At 41.3% G+C, this 22,338-nt stretch overlaps 1 protein-coding gene across 1 annotated transcript in view; it reads left to right on the forward strand.

Moving 5' to 3' along the window:
- cyp2r1 (cytochrome P450, family 2, subfamily R, polypeptide 1) overlaps positions 1 to 21,411 on the forward strand; it is a 35,444-nt gene extending 14,033 nt beyond the window's left edge. The window contains exons 2-3 of the mRNA XM_073049499.1: positions 14,132 to 14,461; positions 19,243 to 21,411. Of these exons, the coding sequence (XP_072905600.1) occupies positions 14,132 to 14,461; positions 19,243 to 19,418 (506 nt within the window). The 3' untranslated portion in view covers positions 19,419 to 21,411. The remainder of the gene's footprint in view (positions 1 to 14,131; positions 14,462 to 19,242) is intronic.
- The last annotated feature ends 927 nt before the right edge of the window (positions 21,412 to 22,338 follow it).

The raw sequence follows: 22,338 nt of genomic DNA on the forward strand, positions 1-22,338 counted from the left end.
TGTGTGTTGCTGCTGTCTGACTGCCCTACAGGAGTATGTCCTCATGCTCTTTGCCCCACTTGAAAATGTGGTGGCAAAGTACCACCCTGAACTTCTGCTGTTCTTCTTATGAAGGTGCTTCCACATTGCTGTTGGACTTAGACCCAGCAGCAATGAAGGACCAGTTAACTATTCCCAAGTAAACAAGGTGCATAACCATGTGCTAGTGGTGATGCCTTCCTTGACCTTCATGGTCGTAGAATTAGCAGGTTTGGGAGATACCATCAAGGTAGCCTAAATGAGTCCACTTAGGCCTCAAATAGTTACAGTCATGTCAAACAAGTGGACTTATTTGTCCTGGATGGTGATTAACTTCTTGAATCCGGCCAAGTGAAGAATATTTCATCATACTCTTGACTTTTTCCATAATATCTATCACTTAACAAGAAATATATCTAAATGTAACTATAATTTTAATCAAAAATAGGGATTATACATCTGCATTATACTTCCCTTTGATCTGAATGCACTAGCAGAGTTGTAAAGTAACCTCTGTAGAATTAAGCTCAAATAATCAAATAAATCTGTAATTAAAAGACCCAATGTTAGTCATGCTGACTATCAAACTATCGGATTGTTGGAAATAAACATCCAATTCATTTATATCCCAATTTGGCATTATTAAATGGTCTGGTCTATAACTCTAGAATATGTACCAGCATGGCTAACTCTACATTGGTCCCCTTGCCAATAATGTCCACAAAGAATAAAATGTGGACATGCCCCAACCATCCAGCAAACTGCCTTTTCCTAATGCTCCCTTCCAACAAGTGCTACAGGGCTAGTAGAACAAAAACTTTATGCTATCTTGAAAGTTTCTTCCTGTAGGCAGTTAATCCAATCAATATTCTAGTTGGCCCCAAGCCCATTTATTGATTACCTCAGTCACTGCACGGTACTATAAGCACTTTAAGCCATTCTTTATAATGCTGTTTACATTGTAAATACATGCTGGTATTTATGTCTAACATTTTCAATTAATTTTTTCTTTATAATTGTTGAATGTTATTGTTTTTGTTGCATACTATGCCAACACACCACAGCAAAATCATAATACATGTGTATGGTAACTAAATTTAATCCTTGGTACAAAACAAGTATGTCCCTGTACTAAACTGAATCAGCACATTATTGTATGATTATGAAAACTTGAGTGAACCACAATGTCATGGATTGGCACACATCTTCAATTGCTCAGCCTGCTGCTGCTGGGCAGGTCAGATCCAATTTCAACCTGCCTAAGTGCAAGCTTTGATAAAGAAATGTATCATTACTGCTGGACTATGATGCATTGAAGTATGTAAATGCTGTTAACTGTAAATATCCCCTTGCAAAAGGAAGATTTGTGGCAGATATTCATCACAAGCTGTCAGTTATCTGGATTAGAGAGCACGTTTTATGAGGAAAGGTTGAGCAAGCAAGGCTTTTCTTTTTGGACCAAGGGAGAATGGGAAAAGACAATAGAGGTGTTAAGATGAATGAGTAGCCAGCCAGTTCCGTTTTTACCAGGGAAGCAATGATCAGTATGAGGGGACATAATTTTAAGGTGGTTGGAAGAAAGTATAGGAGGAATAAGTAATTTTTTTTACACAGTGAGTAGTATTTACATAGAGCGCACTGTCTGGGGTGGAGGTAGAGGCACATTAGGGACATTTAATAGACTCTTAGATAGGCATATGGATAAAGGAAAAACAGAGGGCTATGTGGAAGGGAAGGGTTGGGGTAGCGCATAAGATTGGCAAAACATTGTGGACCAAAAGGCCTGTACTATGCTGTACTATGTTCCATGTTCAATTAATTATCTTCTGCAGATAATCCACAACTGAGCTGGTAAGTTTTGATCTTTTCATGAACAGAGGAGAAAAGAAACACAGGGTTGCAATAAAGGGTGCTTTTTATGAAAGCAGAAATATATGATGGGTTTTTGCCGAGACACGAAGTTTAGAAATGATGAAAGGTAGTTGATGCTGAACCACAGTTACTTATCAGGAGACAAAAACTAACACGTAGACTGGTACAGTTTGTTTTTTCATTTTTCAGGAATAACAATGATTTGTATTTACAGTGCCTGTAAAAAGTACTCACACCCCCCCCCCCCCCCCGTAAGTTTTCATGTTTTATTGTTTTACAGCATTGAATCGCAGTAGATTCAATTCAGCTTTTTATTTGACACTGATCAACAGAAAAAGACTCATTCGTGTCTAAGTGAAAAACAAAGTGATCTAAATTAATTACAAATATAAACACAAAATAATTGATTACACGAGTATTTTCTCCACCTTTAAAATGACACACCAAACCATCAGTGGTGCAGCCAACTGGTTTTAGGTCACATAATTAGTTAAATGGAGAGCAACCCGTCTAGGTGTTTCAATTGATTATAATAACAGTACATCTGTTTCTGGAAGGTCCAACTGCTGGTGAGTCAGTATCCTGGCAAAAACTAGACCATGAAGACAAAAGAACACTCCAAGCAACTCTGCAAAAAGGTTTTTGAAAAGCCCAAGTCAGGAGATATATACAAAAAAAGTTCTGAGTCACAGAATAACTCGGAGTACAGTTAAGTCAATCATTAAGAAATGGAAAGAATATGGCACAGCTGTAAATCTGCTTAGAGTAGGCCATCCTCAAAATCTGAGTGACTGTGCAAGAAGGGGACTAGTGAGGAAGGCCACCTTGAGACCTATTACAACTCTGGAGTAGTTTCAGTGGTTGAGATGGGCGAGACTACATATAACTGTTGCCCAAGTGCTTCACCAGTCGTAGCATTATGGGAGAATGGCAAAGAGAAAGCCATTGTTGAAAAAATCTCACATGAAATCTTGGCTAGAGTTTGCCAGGAGGCATTAGGGATGCTCTGAAGTCAGCTGAAGGAAGGTTCTATAGTCTGATGAAACCAAAATTGAGCTTTTTGGCCATCAGACTAAATGCTATGTTTGGCATAAGCCAAACACCACATATCATCAAAGACACACCATTCCTACTGTGAAGCATGGTGGCGGCTCTATCACCCTATAGGGATGCTTCACTGCAGCAGGCCCTGGAAGGCTTGTGAAGGTAGAGGGTAAAATAAATGCAGCGAGATACAGGGAAATCCTGGAGGAAAACCTGGTGCAGTCTGCAAGAGAACTGCAACATGGGAGATTTCTCTTCCACCAAGTGTTAGAGCAGATGGTGAGGTGGAGGAGGATAAAGGTCATGCGAGAACTACAAGTATAGTGCATGGAGTAAAGCCAGATCTAACATATAAAGAGGCTTTGAGGAAAGAGAAGCGGAATAAAGGTGTATAGGTAGAAGGGCTAAAGTGCGTGTACTTCAATGCAAGAAGCATCAGGAACAAAGGTGATGAACTGAGAGCTTGGATACATACATGGAATTATGATGTAGTGGCCATAACAGAGACTTGGCTGGCACCAGGGCAGGAATGGATTCTCAATATTCCTGGATTTTAGTGCTTTAAAAGGGATAGAGAAGGGGAGGAGGGGTGACATTACTGGTCAGGGATACTATTAAGGCTACAGAAAGGGTGGGTAATGTAGCAGGATCCTCTTGAGTCAGTATGGGTGGAAGTCAGGAACAGGAAGGGAGCAGTTACTCTATTGGGAGTATTCTATAGGCCCCCTGGTAGCAGCAGAGATACCGAGGAGCAGATTGGGGGGCAGATTTTGGAAAGGTGCAAAAATAACAGGGTTGTTATCATGGGTGACTTTAACTTCCCTAATATTGATTGATACCAGATTAGTTCCAATGGTTTAGACGGGGCAGAGTCTGTTATGTGTGTCCAGGATGGATTCCTGTCACAGTATGTTGACAGGCTGTCTAGGGGGAATGCCATACTAGATCTAGTATTAGGTAACGAACTGGGTCAGGTCACAGATCTCTCAGTGGGTGAGCATCTGGGGGACAGTGTTCACCTCTCCCTGACCTTTAGCATTATCACGGAAAAGGATAGAATTAGAGAGGACAGGAAAATTTTTAATTGGGGAAGGGCAAATTATGAGGCTATAAGGCTAGAACTTGCGGGTGTGAATTGGGGTGATGTTTTTTCAGGGAAATGTACTATGGACATGTGGTCGATGTTTAGGGATTCTTACAGAGTGTTAGGGATAAATTTGTCCCGTGAGGAAGATAAAGAATGGTAGGGTGAAGTCACATGGGTGACAAGTGAGGTGGAAAATCTAGTCAGGTGGAAGAAGGCAACATACATGAGGTTTAGGAAGCAAGGATCAGATGGATCTATTGAGGAATATAGGGTAGCAAGAAAATGCTTAAGAAGGGGCTGAGGAGAGCAAGAAGGGGGCATGAGAAGTCCTTGGAGAGTAGGGTAAAGGAAAACCCCAAGGCATTCTTCAGTTATGTACAGAACAAAAGGATGGCAGGAGTGAAGGTAGGACTGATTGGAGATAAAGGTGGGAAGATGTGCCTGGAGGCTGTGGAAGTGAGCGAGGTCCTCAATGAATACTTCTTTTCGGTATTCACCACTGAGAAGCAACTTGATGACGGTGAGGACAATATGAGTGAGGTTGATGTTCTGGAGCATGTTGATATTAAGGGAGAGGAGGTGTTGGAGTTGTTAAAATACATTAGGATGGATAAGTCCCCGGGGCCTGACGGAATATTCCCCAGGCTGCTCCACAAGGCAAGGGAAGAGATTGCTGAGCCTCTGGTTAGGATCTTTATGTCCCCGTTGTCCATGGGAATGGTACCGGAGGATTGGAGGGAGGTGAATGTTGTCCCCTTGTTCAAAAAAGGTAGTAGGGATAGTCCGGGTAATTATAGACCAGTGAGCCTTATGTCTGTGGTGGGAAAGCTGTTGGGAAAGATTCTTAGAGATAGGATCTATGGGCATTTAGAGAATCATGGTCTGATCAGGGACAGTCAGCATGGCTTTGTGAAGGGCAGATCGTGTCTAACAAGCCTGATAGAGTTCTTTGAGGAGGTGACGAGGCATATAGATGAGGGTAGTACAGTGGATGTGATCTACATGGATTTTAGTAAGGCATTTGATAAGGTTCCACATGGTAGGCTTATTCAGAAAGTCAGAAGGCATGGGATCCAGGAAAGTTTGACCAGGTGGATTCAGAATTGGCTTGCCTGCAGAAAGCAGAGGGTCATAGTGGTGGGAGCACATTCGGATTGGAAGGTTGTGACTAGTCGTGTCCCACAAGGATCAGTTCTGGGACCTCTACTTTTCATGATTTTTATTAACAACCTGGATGTGGGGGTAGAAGGGTGGGTTGGCAAGTTTGCAGGCGACACAAAAGTTGGTGGCATTGTGGATAAAGTAGAGAATTGTTGAAGATTGCAGAGAGACATTGATAGGATGCAGAAGTGCTCTGAGAAGTAGCAGATGGAGTTCAACACGGAGAAGTGTGAGGTGGTACACTTTGGAAGGACCACTCCAAGGCAGAGGTACAAAGTAAATGGCAGGATACTTGGTAGTGTGGAGGAGTAGAGGGATCTGGGGGTACATGTCCACAGATCCCTGAAAGTTGACTCACAGGTAGATAGGGTAGTTAAGAAAGCTTATGGGGTGTTAGCTTTCATAAGTCAAGGGATAGAGTTTGAGTCGCGATGTAATGATGCAGCTCTATAAAACTCTGGTTAGGCCGCACTTGGAGTACTGTGTGGTTCTGGTCGCCTCACTATAGGAAAGATGTGGAAGCATTGGAAAGGGTACAGAGGAGATTTACCAGGATTCTGCCTGGTTTAGAGATTATGCATTATGATCAGAGATTAGGGGAGCTAGGGCTTTACTCTTTGGAGAGAAGGAGGATGAGAGGAGACATGATAGAGGTGTACAAGATATTAAGAGGAATAGATAGAGTGGATAGCCAGCGCCTCTTCCCCAGGGCACCACTGCTCAGTACAAGAGGACATGGCTTTAAGGTAAGGGGTGGGAAGTTCAAGGGGGATATTAGAGCAAGGTTTTTTACTCAGAAAGTGGTTGGTGTGTGGAATGCACTGCCTGAGACAGTGGTGGAGGCAGATACACTAGTGAAATTTAAGAGACTACTACACAGGTATATGGAGGAATTTAAGGTGGGGGTTATATGGGAGGCAGGGTTTAAGGGTCGGCACAACATTGTGGGCCGGAAGGCCTGTACTGTGCTGTACTATTCTATGTTCTATGACAATGACCTCAAGCATAAAGCCAAAGCTACACAGGAATGGCTTAAAAACAACAAAGTTAATAACCTAGAGTGGACAAATCGGAGTCCAGACCACAATCCAATTGAGAATCTGTGGTTGGGTTTGCAATCTGACAGAGCTTGAGCAGTTTTGTAAAGAAGAATGGGCAAAAATTGCAGTGTCCAGATGTGCAAAGTTGATAGAGACCTCTCCACACAGACTCAAAGCTGTAATTGCTGCAAAGGTGCATCTACTAAATACTGAGTTGAAGGATATGAATACTTAAGCAATCAATTATTATGTGTTTTATATTTGTAATTAATTTAGATATCTTTGTAAAGATGTTTTTTCACTTTGACACAGGAGTCTTTTTCTGTTGATCAGTGTCAAAAAAGCAAAATTAAATCCACTGTGATTCAATGTTGTAAAACAATAAAATGAAATATTCCAGGGGAGGGTGAATACTTTTTATAGGCACTGTATATGGCAAGTACATATACAGTATGTATAGTAAGTTCCCAAGAGAGTTATTAAAAATATTGACAATGAAATTCATAAGGACCAGTGAGCAGATGATTAAAATTGTGGCTGGAGGAAGTCTTGACAAACATTTTGAAAGAGGGATGAAGAGGCAAAGAAATTTTGAAAGAAAATTACGGAATTTAGAGGCCTGACAGCTGAATGTACCTGTCACAACAAAGGAATGATTACATTTGAGAATAATTAAAGGGCCAGAATTTCCCACAGTGATGCTAGGCAGCAAGGTTACAAAGATGAGAACAGAAAGATTTGAAAACAAATGGTGAGAATTTTAAAGTGAGGTTCATTTTTAAAATCTGAAGCTAAATGAGACACGTGAGTGGATGAAGGTATATGTTAAGATAAGGACTTCAGAAGTTGAAAATGGTCTCTAGCTTAAAGGGCTTAGATCAAGAGAAACCAAACAGGAATGCTGCTCAACACCCAAGACCCTCCAGCATTTGTCTTTTGCTCAAGATTACAGCATCCAATTAGGAGCCTGTTGAATGAATCAAGTTTAGCATGAACAAGCATTTCAGCAGCAGAATAGCTGAAGCAGTCTTGGAGGGCTGCAGTGTTATAGTCATGGAGATAAAAAATAAAGTGTGCTGAACTGTTTATTTTAATTGGATTAATAATCTAAAGGTTGTGACCAATGATTCCTTTAGGTATTCATGTTCAGAATGAGCATTACTGGCACGACCAGTTTTTGTTGCTCATTTTCAAATGTCCTTGAGAAAATGATGGTAAGCTGCCAGCTTAACCCATTGCAGACCTTTTAGTGAGGGTTTTCCCCACAGTGATGCTGGCTCTGGAGTTGCAGGATTTAGACACAGTAACAATATAGGACTGACAAATAAGAAGTGCGTGGAACTTGGAGGGGAATGCATATTCACATCTCAGCACAGTGAATAATTTATATTCTGCAAATGAAATTGAAAAATCTAGTATGAATCTGCCAGTAATGAAAACAGAAAATGCTGGAAATACTTAGGCCAGGCTGCATCTCCGATTTAGCTACCTGTTTAAGCTGTTGGAGATTTCAAACTTGTGAACATTCTGAAGAATTCAAAGTAAATTTAATTATCAAAGTACATATATATGCAGGCATACTCAGCAGATCTATAGAATCGTAACTATAGCAGGATCAATGAAAGATCAGAGTGCAGAAGACAACAAACTGTGCAAATGCAAATATAAATAAATAGCAATAAATAACAAGAACATGAGATAATAAGCCAAAGAGTCCTTAGAGTGAGATCATTGGTTGTAGGAACATTTCAATGATGGGACAAGTGAGTGTAGTTATCTTGTTTTATTAACAGCCTGATGGTTGAGGGGCAGTAACTGTTCTTGAAATTGGTGGTGCGAGTCCTGAGGATCTTGTACCTTCTACCTGAAGACAGCAGCAAGAAGAGAGCATGACCTGGATGGTGGAGATCTCTGATGATTGATGCTGCTTTCCTGTGACACCGTTTCATGTAGACGTGCTCAATGGTTGGGAGGGCATTACCCTGATGTACTGAACCAAATCCACTACCTTTTTGTAGGATTTTCTGTTCAAAGGCATTTGTGTTTCCATACCAGGCTGTGATGCAGCCAGTCAATATATTGTCCACTACACATATATAGAAATTTGTCAATGTTTTAGATTTTGTGCCGAATCTCAGCAGACTCCTAAGGAAGCAGAGGTGTTGCCATGCTTCCTTCACATTGCACTTATGTGCTGTGTTCAGGATAGGTCCTCTGAAATAGTAACACCCAAGAATTTAAAGTTGCTAACCTTCCCCACCTCTGAACTTCCAATGATTACTGGCTCATGGATTTCTGTCTTGAAGTCTACAATCAGCTCCTTGGTCTTGCTGACATTGAGTGAGAGGTTATCATTACGACACCACTCAGCCCAATTTTCAATCTCCCTCCTGCTTGCTGATTCATCACCACCTTCGATTCGGCCCACAGCGGTGGTGAATTGAGCAAACGTGAATATGGTATTGGAGCTGTCCTTAGTCACACAGTCATTGGGGTAAAGTGAGTAGAGCAGGGGGCTAGGCACACAGCCCTGTGGTGCACCTGTACAGATGGAGATCATTGAGAAGATATTGGTACCAATCTGAACTCTCGGGTCTACCAGTAAGGAAATCCAGGATTCAATTGCACAGGGAGGTATTGAGGTCAAGGTCTTGGAGTTTATTGATTAGTTTTGAGGGGATGATGGTATTGAATGTTGAGCTGTAGTCAATAAAGAGCATCTTGACATATGTTCTTTGCTGTCCAGATGTTCCAGGATTGAGTGAAGAGCCAATAAGATGGCATCTGGTGTGTACCTGTTGCTCTGGTAGGCAAATTGTAGTGAATCCATGTTGCTTCTCAGGCAGGAGTTGATTTCTTTCATCACCAACTTTCTCAAAACACTTCATCATTGTGGATGTAAGTGCAACTGGGCCATTGAGGCAGATCACCACATTTTGCTTGGACGCTAGTGTAATCGAAGCCTGCTTAAAGCAGGATGGCATCACACACTGCCAAAGCAAGAGGTTAAATATCTCTATGAACACTCCAGCCAGTTGGTCAGCACAGGTCTTTAGTACGTGGCCAGGTACGCCATTTGGTCCAGATGCTTTCCGTGGCTTTACATTCCTGAAGGCAGTCCGCATCATCAGCTTCACAGACATATCATAGGATCATGGGGGATGTGGGGTTTGCAATGTTTTCTCCATATTCTAATGGTCAAAGAAAGCAGAAAAGGTATTGAGCTCACCTGGAAGTGAAGCCCTGCTGTCTCCCATGTCGTTTAATTTAACTTTGCAAAAAGTGATAGCATTCAAGCCCTGCCACAGCTGTTGAACATCTCTTGTTGATTCAATGACCATTAAAAAATTGTGAAGTATGTATAAAATTTTAAATTTCTAAAAATTAAATAAATTAAACTACTTGTAAAAAAAATCATTAAATTAAAATATTAGAAAGTGTTGATTACCTTGGATATACCTTCTCCCTCACAGTTAATCCTGTGTATTCAGATCCTGTTCAAGTCTAATCTCGAGCAGATTCAGTAGGTGAATTTCCCAGCAATAAATTCTGTATAATTGCAGCATTTGTGTTTCATTACAGAAATTCAGTGTCACTGAAATTATCCACAGAGCTCAACCAACAGGTTCACAATATCATTTTATGGGGAAGAACCAAATTATTTGACAGTTACGGACAACTAAATGCAGAACTGTTGACATTTCCCAGCAAGCTCATCCTCGTTGTGAATAAAACTAAGTGGACTACCAAGGTATATCAACATGCCTAAGCTACTGAGGTCATGGAGAGTTATGCTGGTATTCTAGAGCATGCAACCATCAGTGACAAGGCAGCGTAGGGGTCTTCAAGAACATTAATGTCCCCAGGGCCAGTAACTGAGACAATCAAAAGAAGAGATTGCTGGGGCCTCAACAGATTTCTTTGTACCCTCTTTAGTCACAGGTGAGGTCCTAGAGGACTGGAGAAGAACCGCAGAAGTGAGAAACCAGGAAATTAAAAGCTGCTGCATCTTACATCAGAAGTGAAGACAATTCTTAGGGATAGGATCAACTAACAGCTGGAAAAACAGATTCAGCATGACGTTTTGCTGAGGCAGTCATGTCCTACAAACTTGATTGCGTAATTTTTGAGTTATATATACTTTTTAAAGCTTTTGATGAGATCCCTCATGGTGAGCTGTTCCAGAAGATTAAGGCACTTGGGATTCCTTGGGAAGTTGGTAGATTGGGTTCAGAATTAACTTGGCTTTAGAAGAGAGTGTAGTTGGAGGAGTGTTATTTAGACTGGAGTTCTGTGACCAGCAGGAACCCCTAAGGCTCAGTGCTGGGGGGGGGGGGGGTGGTGGTGGTGGTAGTGTGTGTGTGTAAAAACAGAGAAATAGCAGAGGGAGTTTAATCCAGACAGCTGTGAATTCTGCACTTTAGGAAGCCAGTTATAAGAGGATAGAAGCACTGACCTAGAGAATCAGAATCAGTTTCAATATCACAGGCATATGTGAAACTTTTGTTGTTTTGTGACAGCAGTATAGTGCAATACATTAAATAAATTACAACAAACATACAAAAAATTAAGTAAGTAGTGCAAAAAAAGTGAGGGAGTGTTCATGAATTCATTCATTGTCCATTCAGAAATCTGATGGTGGAGGGGAAGAAGCTCGTCCTAAAATAACATGTGTCTTCAGGCTCATGTACCTCCTCCCTGATGGTAGCAATGAGAAGAAGGCATGTCCTGGGTGATGGGGGTTCTTAATGATGGGCACCACATCTTTGTGGCATCACCTTTCGAAGATGTTCTTGAAGCTGGGGAGGCTACTGCCCATGATGGAGCTGGCTGAGTTTGCAAGCTTATATGCAGCTTTTTCAGATTTTGTGCAGTAGCTGTTGGTGATACAGACAGTGAGAATGCTGTCCATGGTCTGTCTGTAGAAATTTGGCAGAGTCTTTGATGACATAGAACATAGAATAATACAGCACAGCAAAAGCCCTTTGGCCCACAGTATTGTGATGAACCAATCAGGTAATCAAATGACCATCTAAACTCACCCCTTCTGCCTGCATAATGTCCATATCCTTCCATTTCCCTCGCATTCAAGGGCCTATCCAAACATCTCTTAAAACCCTCTAATCTATCTGCATCTACCACCACCCTAGGTAATGCATTCCAGACAACTTGCCCCTGACATCTCTTAAAATTAACCCCTCTCACCTTAAATGCACACCCTCCAGTATTAAATCTTCACACCTTGGGGAAAAAGATGCTGTTTGTCCATTATGTGCCTCACATAATCTTATAAACCTCTGTCAGTCTCCCTTCAGCCTTCACCACTCCAAAGAAAACAACCCAAATTGACCAGCCTTTCATTATAGCACATGCCCTCTAATCCAGGCAGCTTCCTGCTAAACCTCTTCTGCACCCTGTTCAAAACCTCAACACCCTTCCTATAGTGGGGCGACCAGAACTGTATACATTACTCCAGATGTGGCCTAACTAGAGTTTTATAAAGCTACATCATAATTTCCAGATTTTTGAACTCATTGCCTCAACTAATAAAGCCAAGCATGTCGTAATTCCTTTCTAATCACCCTCTCAACCTATGTAGTCAGTTCCAGGGAGTTATGAAATTAGACCCCAAGATCTTTGCTCATCGGCACTGTTAAGTGTCTTGCCCTTTACAGTATACTGTGTCTTTACTTTTGAAATATCAAATCTCCTCAAACTCTGAATGAAATACAGCCACTGTTGTGCCTTTGTAATTGCATCAATATGTTGAGCCCAGGTTAGATCTTCAGTGATGCTGGGATATCTGCAATTTTGGGGGTGCAAATCCATAGCATTGTGAAAAGCAGCATTAAATTACGAGAGATAATAACTGAGTGAATGGGCTAATGAATTTCAGTGCAGGTAAACTCGTGTCCTGAAATGGAAAATAACTGTCAAAAAACTAAGAGTGGTGACCTAAATGTACTTAGAGTTCGATCTACTGTATGTAGAATATTAAAATGCCATGGATGGAAATAGAAAATAGTAAAAATGTCTAATGGAGTAGCACTCAAGTTCAACATCACAAGTGGTTTGCATTCATCAGGAGTGTGATGTCCAGTACAATAAAGTATAACAAACTGTTTGAAGCCAGTGAATGAGATTTCAGTTGTGGGGATATGGACATTACTCACATCATTCCCCAAAAAATTAACACCTTTGAAACTCTTTGATTGGAGTGGAAAAAAGTAGTTTATGCAAATCAATATTACTAACTTGCATTTTAATTAAAGTATATTATGTTGTTAATTTTGGAAACTTCCTAGGGCTTTTGAACTCCAAATATGGTCGTGGTTGGACTGACCATCGTAAGGTCACTGTGAATTGCTTTCGCTGCTTTGGACCGGGTCAAAAGAGCTTTGAAAACAAAATTTCTGAGGAATGTATGATTTTTTTGGATGCTGTTGACACCTACAAAGGAAAGCCATTTGACGCCAAGTGCCTTGTAACTAATGCAGTTTCCAACATCACAAACCTGATAATTTTTGGAGAGCGGTTCACATATGATGACACCGATTATCAGCATATGATTGAGATATTTAGTGAAAATGTTGAATTGGCTGCCAGTGTTTGGGCATTTCTGTACAATGCTTTCCCTTGGATTGGGCTACTGCCATTTGGAAAACATCGGCGTTTGTTCAAAAATGCAGCTGAAGTTTACGACTTTTTGCGAAAGATAATACACCGTTTTTCCCAAAACAGAATCTCTCAAAAACCTCGGCATCTCATTGATTCATATTTGGATGAACTAGAAAAGAATATTAATGATCCTGAATCTTCCTTTTCAAAAGAAAACTTAATTTTTACTGTTGGAGAACTCATTATAGCTGGAACAGAGACTACAACTAATGCACTTAGATGGGCAATTTTGTACATGGCACTGTATCCAAACATTCAAGGTGAGAACACAGTATTCAAACAGATATCTCACAGAAATTATAGGAAGTTGGACTATTTTGTTACTAATTCTGTTGTGAATTTTAACTATTTTCTTCCCTCTGAGAAAGTTTTATCCCTATTGTATATTGGCACAGCTAGTAGAGCTAGCTACTGCCCTGTAGCACCAGAGACCCAGGTGCAATCCTGACCTTGGGTGCCATCTGTGTGGAGAATGCTCATTCTCCTTGTGATTGTAAGGGATTTCCTGTGGGTGCTGTGGTTACCTCCCATATCCCAAAGTGGTGCAGGTTGGTAGTCACATTTCACAATGTGTAGATGATCGGCAGGAGAGAGAGGAAGTTGGATTAGTTTAAATGGGTGGTTACTGTTTGGTGTGGATTTTGAGCCGAAGAGACTATGACTGTCAACCTAGGTTCAAACAATTAAAAACTAAAGCTCACTTGAGTTAATTTACTAGAAAAAACATCTATGCATAATTAATTTTAACTCAAATTTCATAGAAGTAAAAACAATCATTCATATCAGCACAGCATAAAAAATATATAGATTTTCCATTGAAACAACACTTACACCTATGCAAACTTAGTTTATGGCAGATATAGAAAAGTCATTGTAAATTAAAAGCTGTATACAATTTATTCTTATCTGGTATAGGGAACCTTGAGTTCTCATTTTCATCATTGCCACAAGGGAATGAGGATAAAATATGACACCAAATCAGGTGGTGTTGTCATTTATAGTAATATTAAATAACAGATGAATTGATGGAAAACAGGAAAGGGAAAATAGTTTATTTAAGGCTTAGACAATGGGGAAACATCTAATATACATTCTGACCATTGCTGCCTTATTTATTTCCACAGTCCCTAGTGTTTATGTAACAATTCTAAAGTGCTACCTGAACAAAAATAATTTCCAATTTAATTGCTGAAACATAATCATTAAGATTCTTGTTTCTTTTATTTTACAGAAAAAGTGCATCAGGAAATTGACACTGTTGTGGGCAAAAGCCAAATACCTTCCCTGGAAAACAGGTCACAGATGCCATACACAGAAGCAGTATTGCATGAAGTTCTGAGATACTGCAACATAGCACCACTTGGTATTTTCCGTGCAACTTCCAAGAACACTATTGTTCGGGGTTATTCCATTCCAAAGGGAACCACAGTTATAACAAATCTTTATTCTGTACATTTTGATGAAAAATATTGGAATTCTCCTGATCTATTTTGTCCTGAAAGATTCCTAGACAAAAATGGGCAATTTGTGAAGAAAGAAGCATTTGTTCCATTTTCTATTGGTAAGTTGTGTGACATATTTACTTTTTTCCACTGGCTGTGGAAAGCGGCCAGTGAGGGAGTGGGCCAGTGAAGGAGTGAAGCTTTGATGCTTTGACTTAAGGCTTCGACGAGAAGAGGTGGAGGACAAGCTTGTTCCCAATTCATCTTTACAATGCCTCCTGAGACAGTGATGTGCCTGTCCTGTGAGATGTGGCAGTCTTGGGGGAACTCCCCTCTCCCGCAGAGTCACATCTGCCAGAAGTGCTTGCAGCTGGGCGATCTGGAAGACCGTGTGAGGAATCTGGAGCAGCAGCTGGATGACCTTAAGGGAGAATGAGGCAGTCATAGATGAGAGCTACAGGGAGGTAGTCACACCTAGACTGCCAGAAGCAGATTCTTGGGTGACAGTCAGAGGGGGGAAAGCGAAGGTGAGTAGACAGGCTACCCCTGTAGCCATTTCCCTGAGTAATAAGTTTACCGTCCTGGCTACTGTTGGTGGGGATGACCGACCAGGTGTGAGCCACGGTGGCAGGGCCTCTGGCACTGAGTCTGACCCTGTGATGCAGAAGGGTGGGACGGAGAAGAGGAGAGCTGTCGTCATTGGGGACTCTATAGTCAGGGGAGCAGACAGGAGATTTTGTGGACGTGAGAAGGACACCTGCATGGTGTGTTGCCTCCTGGGTGCCAGGGTCCGGGATGTCTCTGAGCTGGTGCATTACATCCTGGTACAAGAGGGAAAGCAATACATGTTGGTACCAATGACATAGGCAGGAGGAGGGATGAGGTCCTTAAGTGTGAGTTTCAGGAACTAGGCAGAAGGCTGAAGAACGAGGCCTCAAGGGTGGCGTTCTCAGGATTGCTGCCAGTGCTACATGATAGTGCTGGTAAGAATTGGAGGAGATGGCAGTTGAATGCGTGGCTGAGGAATTGGTGCAAGGGGCAGGGTTTTAGATTTTTGGATCATTGGGATCTCTTCTGGAGAAGGTGGGACCTGTACAGATTGGATGAGTTGCACCTGAACTCGAGGGGGAGCAATATCCTTGCAGGGAGGTTTGCTAGCATGGTTTGGGAGGGTTTAAACTAATTTGCAAGAGGGATGGGACCCGGAGCGATAGAGCAGTGAAAGAAATGCATGGAGTAAAGCCAGATCTAACATATAGAGAGGCTTTGAGGAAAGAGAAACAGAATAAAGGGTGTAAAGGTAGTAAGGTAGAAGGGCTAAAGTGTGTGTACTTCAATGCAAGAAGCATCAGGAACAAAGGTGATGAACTGAGAGCTTGGATACATACATGGAATTATGATGTAGTAGCCATTACAGAGACTTGGCTGGCACCAGGGCAGAAATAGATTCTCAATATTCCTGGATTTCAGTGCTTTGAAAGAGATAGAGAGGGGGGGAAGGGGGAAGAGGGGTGGCATTACTGGTCAGGGATACTATTACAGCTACAGAAAGGGTGGGTAATGTAGCAGAAACCTCTTTTGAGTCAGTATGGGTGCAAGTGAGGAACAGGAAGGGAGCAGTTACTCTATTGGTGGTATTCTATAGGCCCCCTGGCAGCAGCAGAGATACCGAGGAGCAGATTGGGAGGCAGATTTTGGAAAGGTGCAAAAATAACAGGATTGTTATCATGGGTGACATTAACTGCCCTAATATTAATTGGCACTTGATTAGTTCCAAGGGTTTAGATGGGGCAGAGTCTGTTAAGTGTGTCCAGGACAGATTCCTGTCACAGTATGTTGACAGGCTGACTAGGGGGAATGCCATACTAGATCTAGTATTAGGTAACAAACTGGGTCAGGTCACAGATCTCTCAGTGGGTGAGCATCTGGGGGACAGTGTTCACCGCTCACTGGCCTTTAGCATTATCATGGAAAAGGATAGAATCAGAGAGGACAGGAAAATTTTTAATTGGGGAAGGGCAAATTATGAGGCTATAAGGCTAGAACTTGCGGGTGTGAATTGGGGTGATGTTTTTTCAGGGAAATGTACTATGGACATGTGGTCGATGTTTAAGGATCTCTTGCAAGGTATTAGGGATAAATTTGTCCCGGTGAGGAAGATAAAGAATAGTAGGGTGAAGGAACCATGGATGACAAGTGAGGTGGAAAATCTAGTCAGGTGGAAGAAGGCGGCATACATGAGGTTTAGGAAGCAAGGATCAGATGAGTCTATTGAGGAATATAGGGTAGCAAGAAAGGAGCTTAAGAAGGGGCTGAGAAGAGCAAGAAGGGGACATGAGAAGGCCTTGGCGAGTCGGGTAAAGGAAAACCCCAAGGCATTCCTCAATTATGTGAAGAACAAAAGGATGACAGGAGTGAAGGTTAGGACCGATTAGAGATAAAGGTGGGAAGATGTGCCTGGAGGCTGTGGAAGTGAGCAAGGTCCTCAATGAATACTTCTCTTCTGTATTCACCAATGAGAGGGAACTTGATGATGGTGAGGACAATATGAGTGAGGTTGATGTTCTGGAGCATGTTGATATTAATGGAGAGGAGGTGTTGGAATTGTTAAAATACATTAGGACGGATAAGTCTCGGGGGCCTGACGGAATATTCCCTGGGCTGCTCCACGAGGTGAGGGAAGAGATTGCTGAGCTTCTGGCTAGGATCTTTATGTCCTCGTTGTCCACGGGAATGGTACCGGAGGATTGGAGGGAGGCGAATGTTGCCCCCTTGTTCAAAATAGGTAGTAGAGATAGTCTGGGTAATTATAGACCAACGAGCTTTACGTCTATGGTGGGAAAGCTGTTGGAAAAGATTCTTAGAGATAGGATCTATGGGCATTTAGTGAATCATGGTCTGATCAGGGACAGTCAGCACGGCTTTGTGAAGGGCTGATCATTTCTAACAAGCCTGATAGAGTTCTTTGAGGAGGTGACCAGGCACATAGATGAGGGTAGTGCAGTGGATATGATCTACATGGATTTTAGTAAAGCATTTGACAAGGTTCCACACAGTAGGCTTATTCAGAAAGTCAGAAGGCATGGGATCCAGGGAAGTTTGGCCAGGTGGATTCAGAATTGGCTTGCCTGCAGAAGGCAGAGGGTCGTGGTGGAGAGAGTACATTCAGATTGGAGGGTTGTAACTAGTGGTGTCCCACAAGGATCTGTTCTGGGACCTCTACTTTTTGTGATTTTTATTAATGACCTGGATGTGGGGGTAGAAGGGTGGTTTGGCAAGTTTGCAGATGACACAAAGGTTGGTGGTGTTGTAGATAGTGTAGAGGATTGTTGAAGATTGCAGAGAGACATTGATAGGATGCATTAGTGTATATAGGAAATTATTATATAGGAATTATAGGAAAGATGTCAACAAAACAGAGAGAGTACAGAGAATATTTACTAGAATGTTACCTGGGTTTCAGCACCTAAGTTACAGGGAAAGTTTGAACAAGTTAGGTCTTTATTCTTTGGAGCATAGAAGGTTAAGGGGGGACTTGATAGAGGTATTTAAAATTATGAGGGGGATAGATAGAGTTGACGTGGATAGGCTTTTTCCATTGAGAGTAGGGGAGATTCAATCAAGAGGACATTAGTTGAGAGTTAGGGGGCAAAAGTTTAAGGGTAACACGAGGGGGAATTTCTTTACTCAGAGAGTGGTAGCTGTGTGGAACGAGCTTCCAGTAGAAGTGGTAGAGGCAGGTTCAGTATTGCCATTTAAATTGAAATTGGATAGGTATATGGACAGGAAAGGAATGGAGGGTTATGGGCTGAGTGCGGGTCAGTGGGACTAGGTGAGAGTAAGCATTCGGCACGGACTAGAAGGGCCAAGATGGCCTATTTCCACGCTGTAATTGTTACATGGTTATAAGTGGGCTGAGAAGTGGCAGATGGAGTTCAACCCGGAGAAGTGTGAGGTGGTACACTTTGGAAGGACAAACTCCAAGGCAGAGTACAGAGTAAATGGCAGGATACTTGGTAGTCTGGAGGAGCAGAGGGATCTGGGGGTACATGTCCACAGATCCCTGAAAGTTGACTCACAGGTAGATAGGGTAGTTAAGAAAGCTTATGGGGTGTTAGCTTTCATAAGTTGAGGGATAGAGTTTAAGAGTCGCAATGTAATGATGCAGCTCTATAAAACTCTGGTTAGGCCGCACTATCCCAGCAACCTCCGACAACCCTAATTAATCATGATTGAACTTTAATCTAATCACAGTACAATTTACAGTAACTAAATAACCTACCTGGTACGCCTTCAGATTGTGGGAGGAATCTGCAGCAGCCGGGGAAATCCCAGACGTTCCATGGGGAGGACCTAAAAAGACTCTTTACAGACGATATCGGAATTGAACTCTGAACTCAGATGTCCCGAGTACAGCAGCATCATGCTAATCGCTACACTACCTTGGTACCTCTTGTGAGAGTTAATTTTCCATGCTGGAGAGATTATTTATCAATGATCTAGACTTATAATGCCATTAAAGGGCTGTTGTTGTGGCAAGGTTAATCCATACCTATGATATCAATAACATGTTATATTGTTCATTGTATTCAAATAGGTAGCTTATGATGCAGCAGTACATTGTGGGAACAACTGCTGAATGTGATTGTATGTTTACTTAACAGAAGATGCTGCTAGATTAAGGCATAAATTACAGCAACCACTGTCATTCCCATCATTACTTCCACAACATACTCTGCCATGTAATGTACAAGATTTTTCATGATTTTAGTGGTATATGAGTAGAAGTAATTTCATAATATCTAATATATTGGAGAAGAAATAGTGTTAATACACAATTAACAAGTTTCACTTTTAAAAAAGAAGTTGGATAAATTGTTTTCAATTTTACATTTTGTAGGTCGAAGACACTGTCTTGGAGAACAACTTGCAAGAATGGAGCTATTTCTGTTTTTCACCATGCTGTTACAAAGATTTCATATTCATTTTCCACCAGGACCTATTCCAAATCTGAAGCCTAAATTGGGAATGACATTACAGCCTCATCCATATCTTATTTCAGCAGAAAGACACTGATAAGAGAATGTTAGGGTCATAGAAAAGTACAGCATAGAAACAGGCCCCTTGGCCCATTTAATTCATGCCGAACCGTTTAAATTACCTTGTCCCATTTACCCACACCCGGACCGTAGCCCTTCATACCTCTGTCATCCATGAATCTCTCCAAACTTATCTCAAATGTTGAAATCGATTAACATGCATCACTTGTGCTGGCAGCTCGTTCCACACTCTCATGACCCTCTGAGTGAAGTTCCTCCTCATATTCACCTTAAGCTTTTCACCTTTCACTCTTAATCCATGACATCTAGTTGTAATCTCACTCAACTTCAGTGAAAAAAGATGGTTGCATTTTCCCTATCTGTACCCCTCATAATTTTGTACATCTCTATCAAATCTCCCCTCATGTTCCAATGAATAAAGTCCTAAACTATTCAATCTTTCCATATAACTCAGATCTTTCATTTCCAGCAACATCCTTGTAAATTTCCTCTGTACTCTTTCTACCTTATTTACATCTTTTCTGCAGGTAGGTGACCAAAACTGCACACAATCCTCCAAATTAGGCCTCACTAATGTCTTGTACGACTTCAACTTAACATCCTATCTCGTATACTCAATACTTTGATTTATGAAGGTCAATGTGCCTAAAGCTTTTTTAATTACCTTATCTACCTGTGCCACCATTTTCAATTAATTATGGACCTGTACTTTCAGATCCTGTTGTTCTACAGCACTCCTCAATGCCCTTCTGTTCACTGTGTAAGACCTACCCTGGTTGGTCCTAACAAAGTGCGACACTTCCATTTCTCTGAATTAAATTCCATCTGCCATTTTAAGCACATTTTTCAAGCTGGTCCAGAACCTGCTGCAAGCTGCACTATACCTCCAGTTGTGGTGTCATCCGCAGATTTGCTATCCAGTTTACCACATTATCGTCCTGATCATTGATATAAATGATAAAACATCAATAGACCCAGCATCAATCCCTGTGCACGCCACTACTCACAGGCCTCCAGTCAGAGAGACAACAATCTACTACCTCTTTCTGGCTTCTCTTGCAAGGCCAGAGTCTAATCCAATTTACTACCTCAGCTCAAATGCCAAGCAACTGAACCTTCCTGACCAACCAACCTTGTCAAATACCTTACTAAAGTCCATGCCTTCACCTTCATTAACTTTCTTGGTAACTTCCTCAAAAATTCTATAAAATTGATTAGACATGACCTACCACTCACAAAGCCTACCTTAATCAGTTCCTGCCTATCCAAATACACATATATCCAGTCCCTTAGAATACCTTCCAATAACTTTCCCACTACTGATGTCAAGCACACCAGCCTATAAGTTCCTGGTTTAGTTTTAGAGCCATTCTTAAACAGAGGAACAACATTAATTCTTCTTCAATTGTTTCGTACCTCACCTGTTGCTAAGGATGATAGTAAAGTAGTTACTTATCAAATACATAATTTCATCGTAGTGAAAAAGAAGAAACTCCTTAGAATCAGGAATATCCAAATTCTGTTTTGTACTGTACAATTTGTGCCTTAATCTTATGACAAACATGATATTATGACTCCGCGTGGAACAGAGGATTTAACGGGATTTCACAAGTTGAGTAAGTGAGCAAAAATGGGGAATGCTAAGTTACCCACCTCTGTCAGGAAAACAGAAACCCAGTGACTTAGCGACTAAAATATTAATGTGCAAGGTCATGAGTGAACTGAAAGCAAATATGCAAGTAATGCAAGCATCAAGAAAAGAAATCACAGACTTTTGTTTTGCAAACACAAGGAAATTGCCGAAACGTCGACAATGCTTCTTCCTGCAGATGCTGCCTGGCCTGCTGTGTTCCACCAGCATTTTGTATGTGTTGCTTTTGTTCTGCGAGATATTTTGAATACAGAAGTAAAGATGTCTTTATTACATGATCCTCATGAAACAATACCTAGACTATCATGTGCACTTTCAGTCTCCTTATGCGAAGAAAGGGTATGCTTACCATAAATGGAGTATAGATAATGAAAAGAAAATCGTATAGGTCTGTATTAATGAGAAAGTTGAAGGATGGGGTGGGATCTCATTGAAACATATAAAATTATGACAGGACGGTGTAACTGTAGGGTCTGGATCCAGAAATCACAGAATATGGAGTAAGATAGCTAGGGTTGAGATAAAATAAGAAGTCATTGACTGGTGGATCTGTGGAACTCTATTATGAAAGGTGCTAAAAACCAAGCCACAGAATACACGAGGAAGGAGTTAGCTACATCTCTAGGCACAAAAGACATCAAGGATTGTCAGAGAGAGTGGGGATATGGGATTGACATGGAGGATCAGCCAAGATTGTATTGAATTGCAGAGTAGCTGGAAGGGCTGGAGCTGGAGATTTCCTTCTTAATATCTCTATATCTAGTTCTTTTCAAGTTAAGAATTGAATGTTTTCACCAGTTGCTCAGGCATTTCATTACAACCACATTAAATAATTTCCCCAATTACACAATGGATTCCTTTGCCAGTGCTCTCTAATGTGTCTGGTTATCAATCATCCTTCAAGTAAAAACACTTGTACTCTGAGTGATTATGCAGAAAGTTTGAAGTTAATAACTCATCTCCTTCTACCTTAGGCCACAAACTTATCAATCACCCTGATGAGTTATTAACTTCAAACTTCCTGCATAATCACTCAAAGAGTTGAACTGCATGTGCATGTAACGAGAGTTGTATAACTCATCTCATTCTACCTTAGGCCACGAACATATCAATCACCCCTGTTAAGGACACTTTCTGGAGGTCCAAGATCCATATGCTCCATGACCACGGGACTAAGTGTGTAAATGTAGGAGGGGACAATGTTGAAAAATAAATGTCCTAGGTTTTCTAAAATTGATCCCTTCTACCTTAGGCCATGAACTTATCAATCACCCCTCGTAATGCA

The sequence above is a fragment of the Hemitrygon akajei genome, chromosome 6 (genome assembly GCF_048418815.1).
Source record: "Hemitrygon akajei chromosome 6, sHemAka1.3, whole genome shotgun sequence".
Lineage (NCBI taxonomy): Eukaryota > Metazoa > Chordata > Chondrichthyes > Myliobatiformes > Dasyatidae > Hemitrygon > Hemitrygon akajei.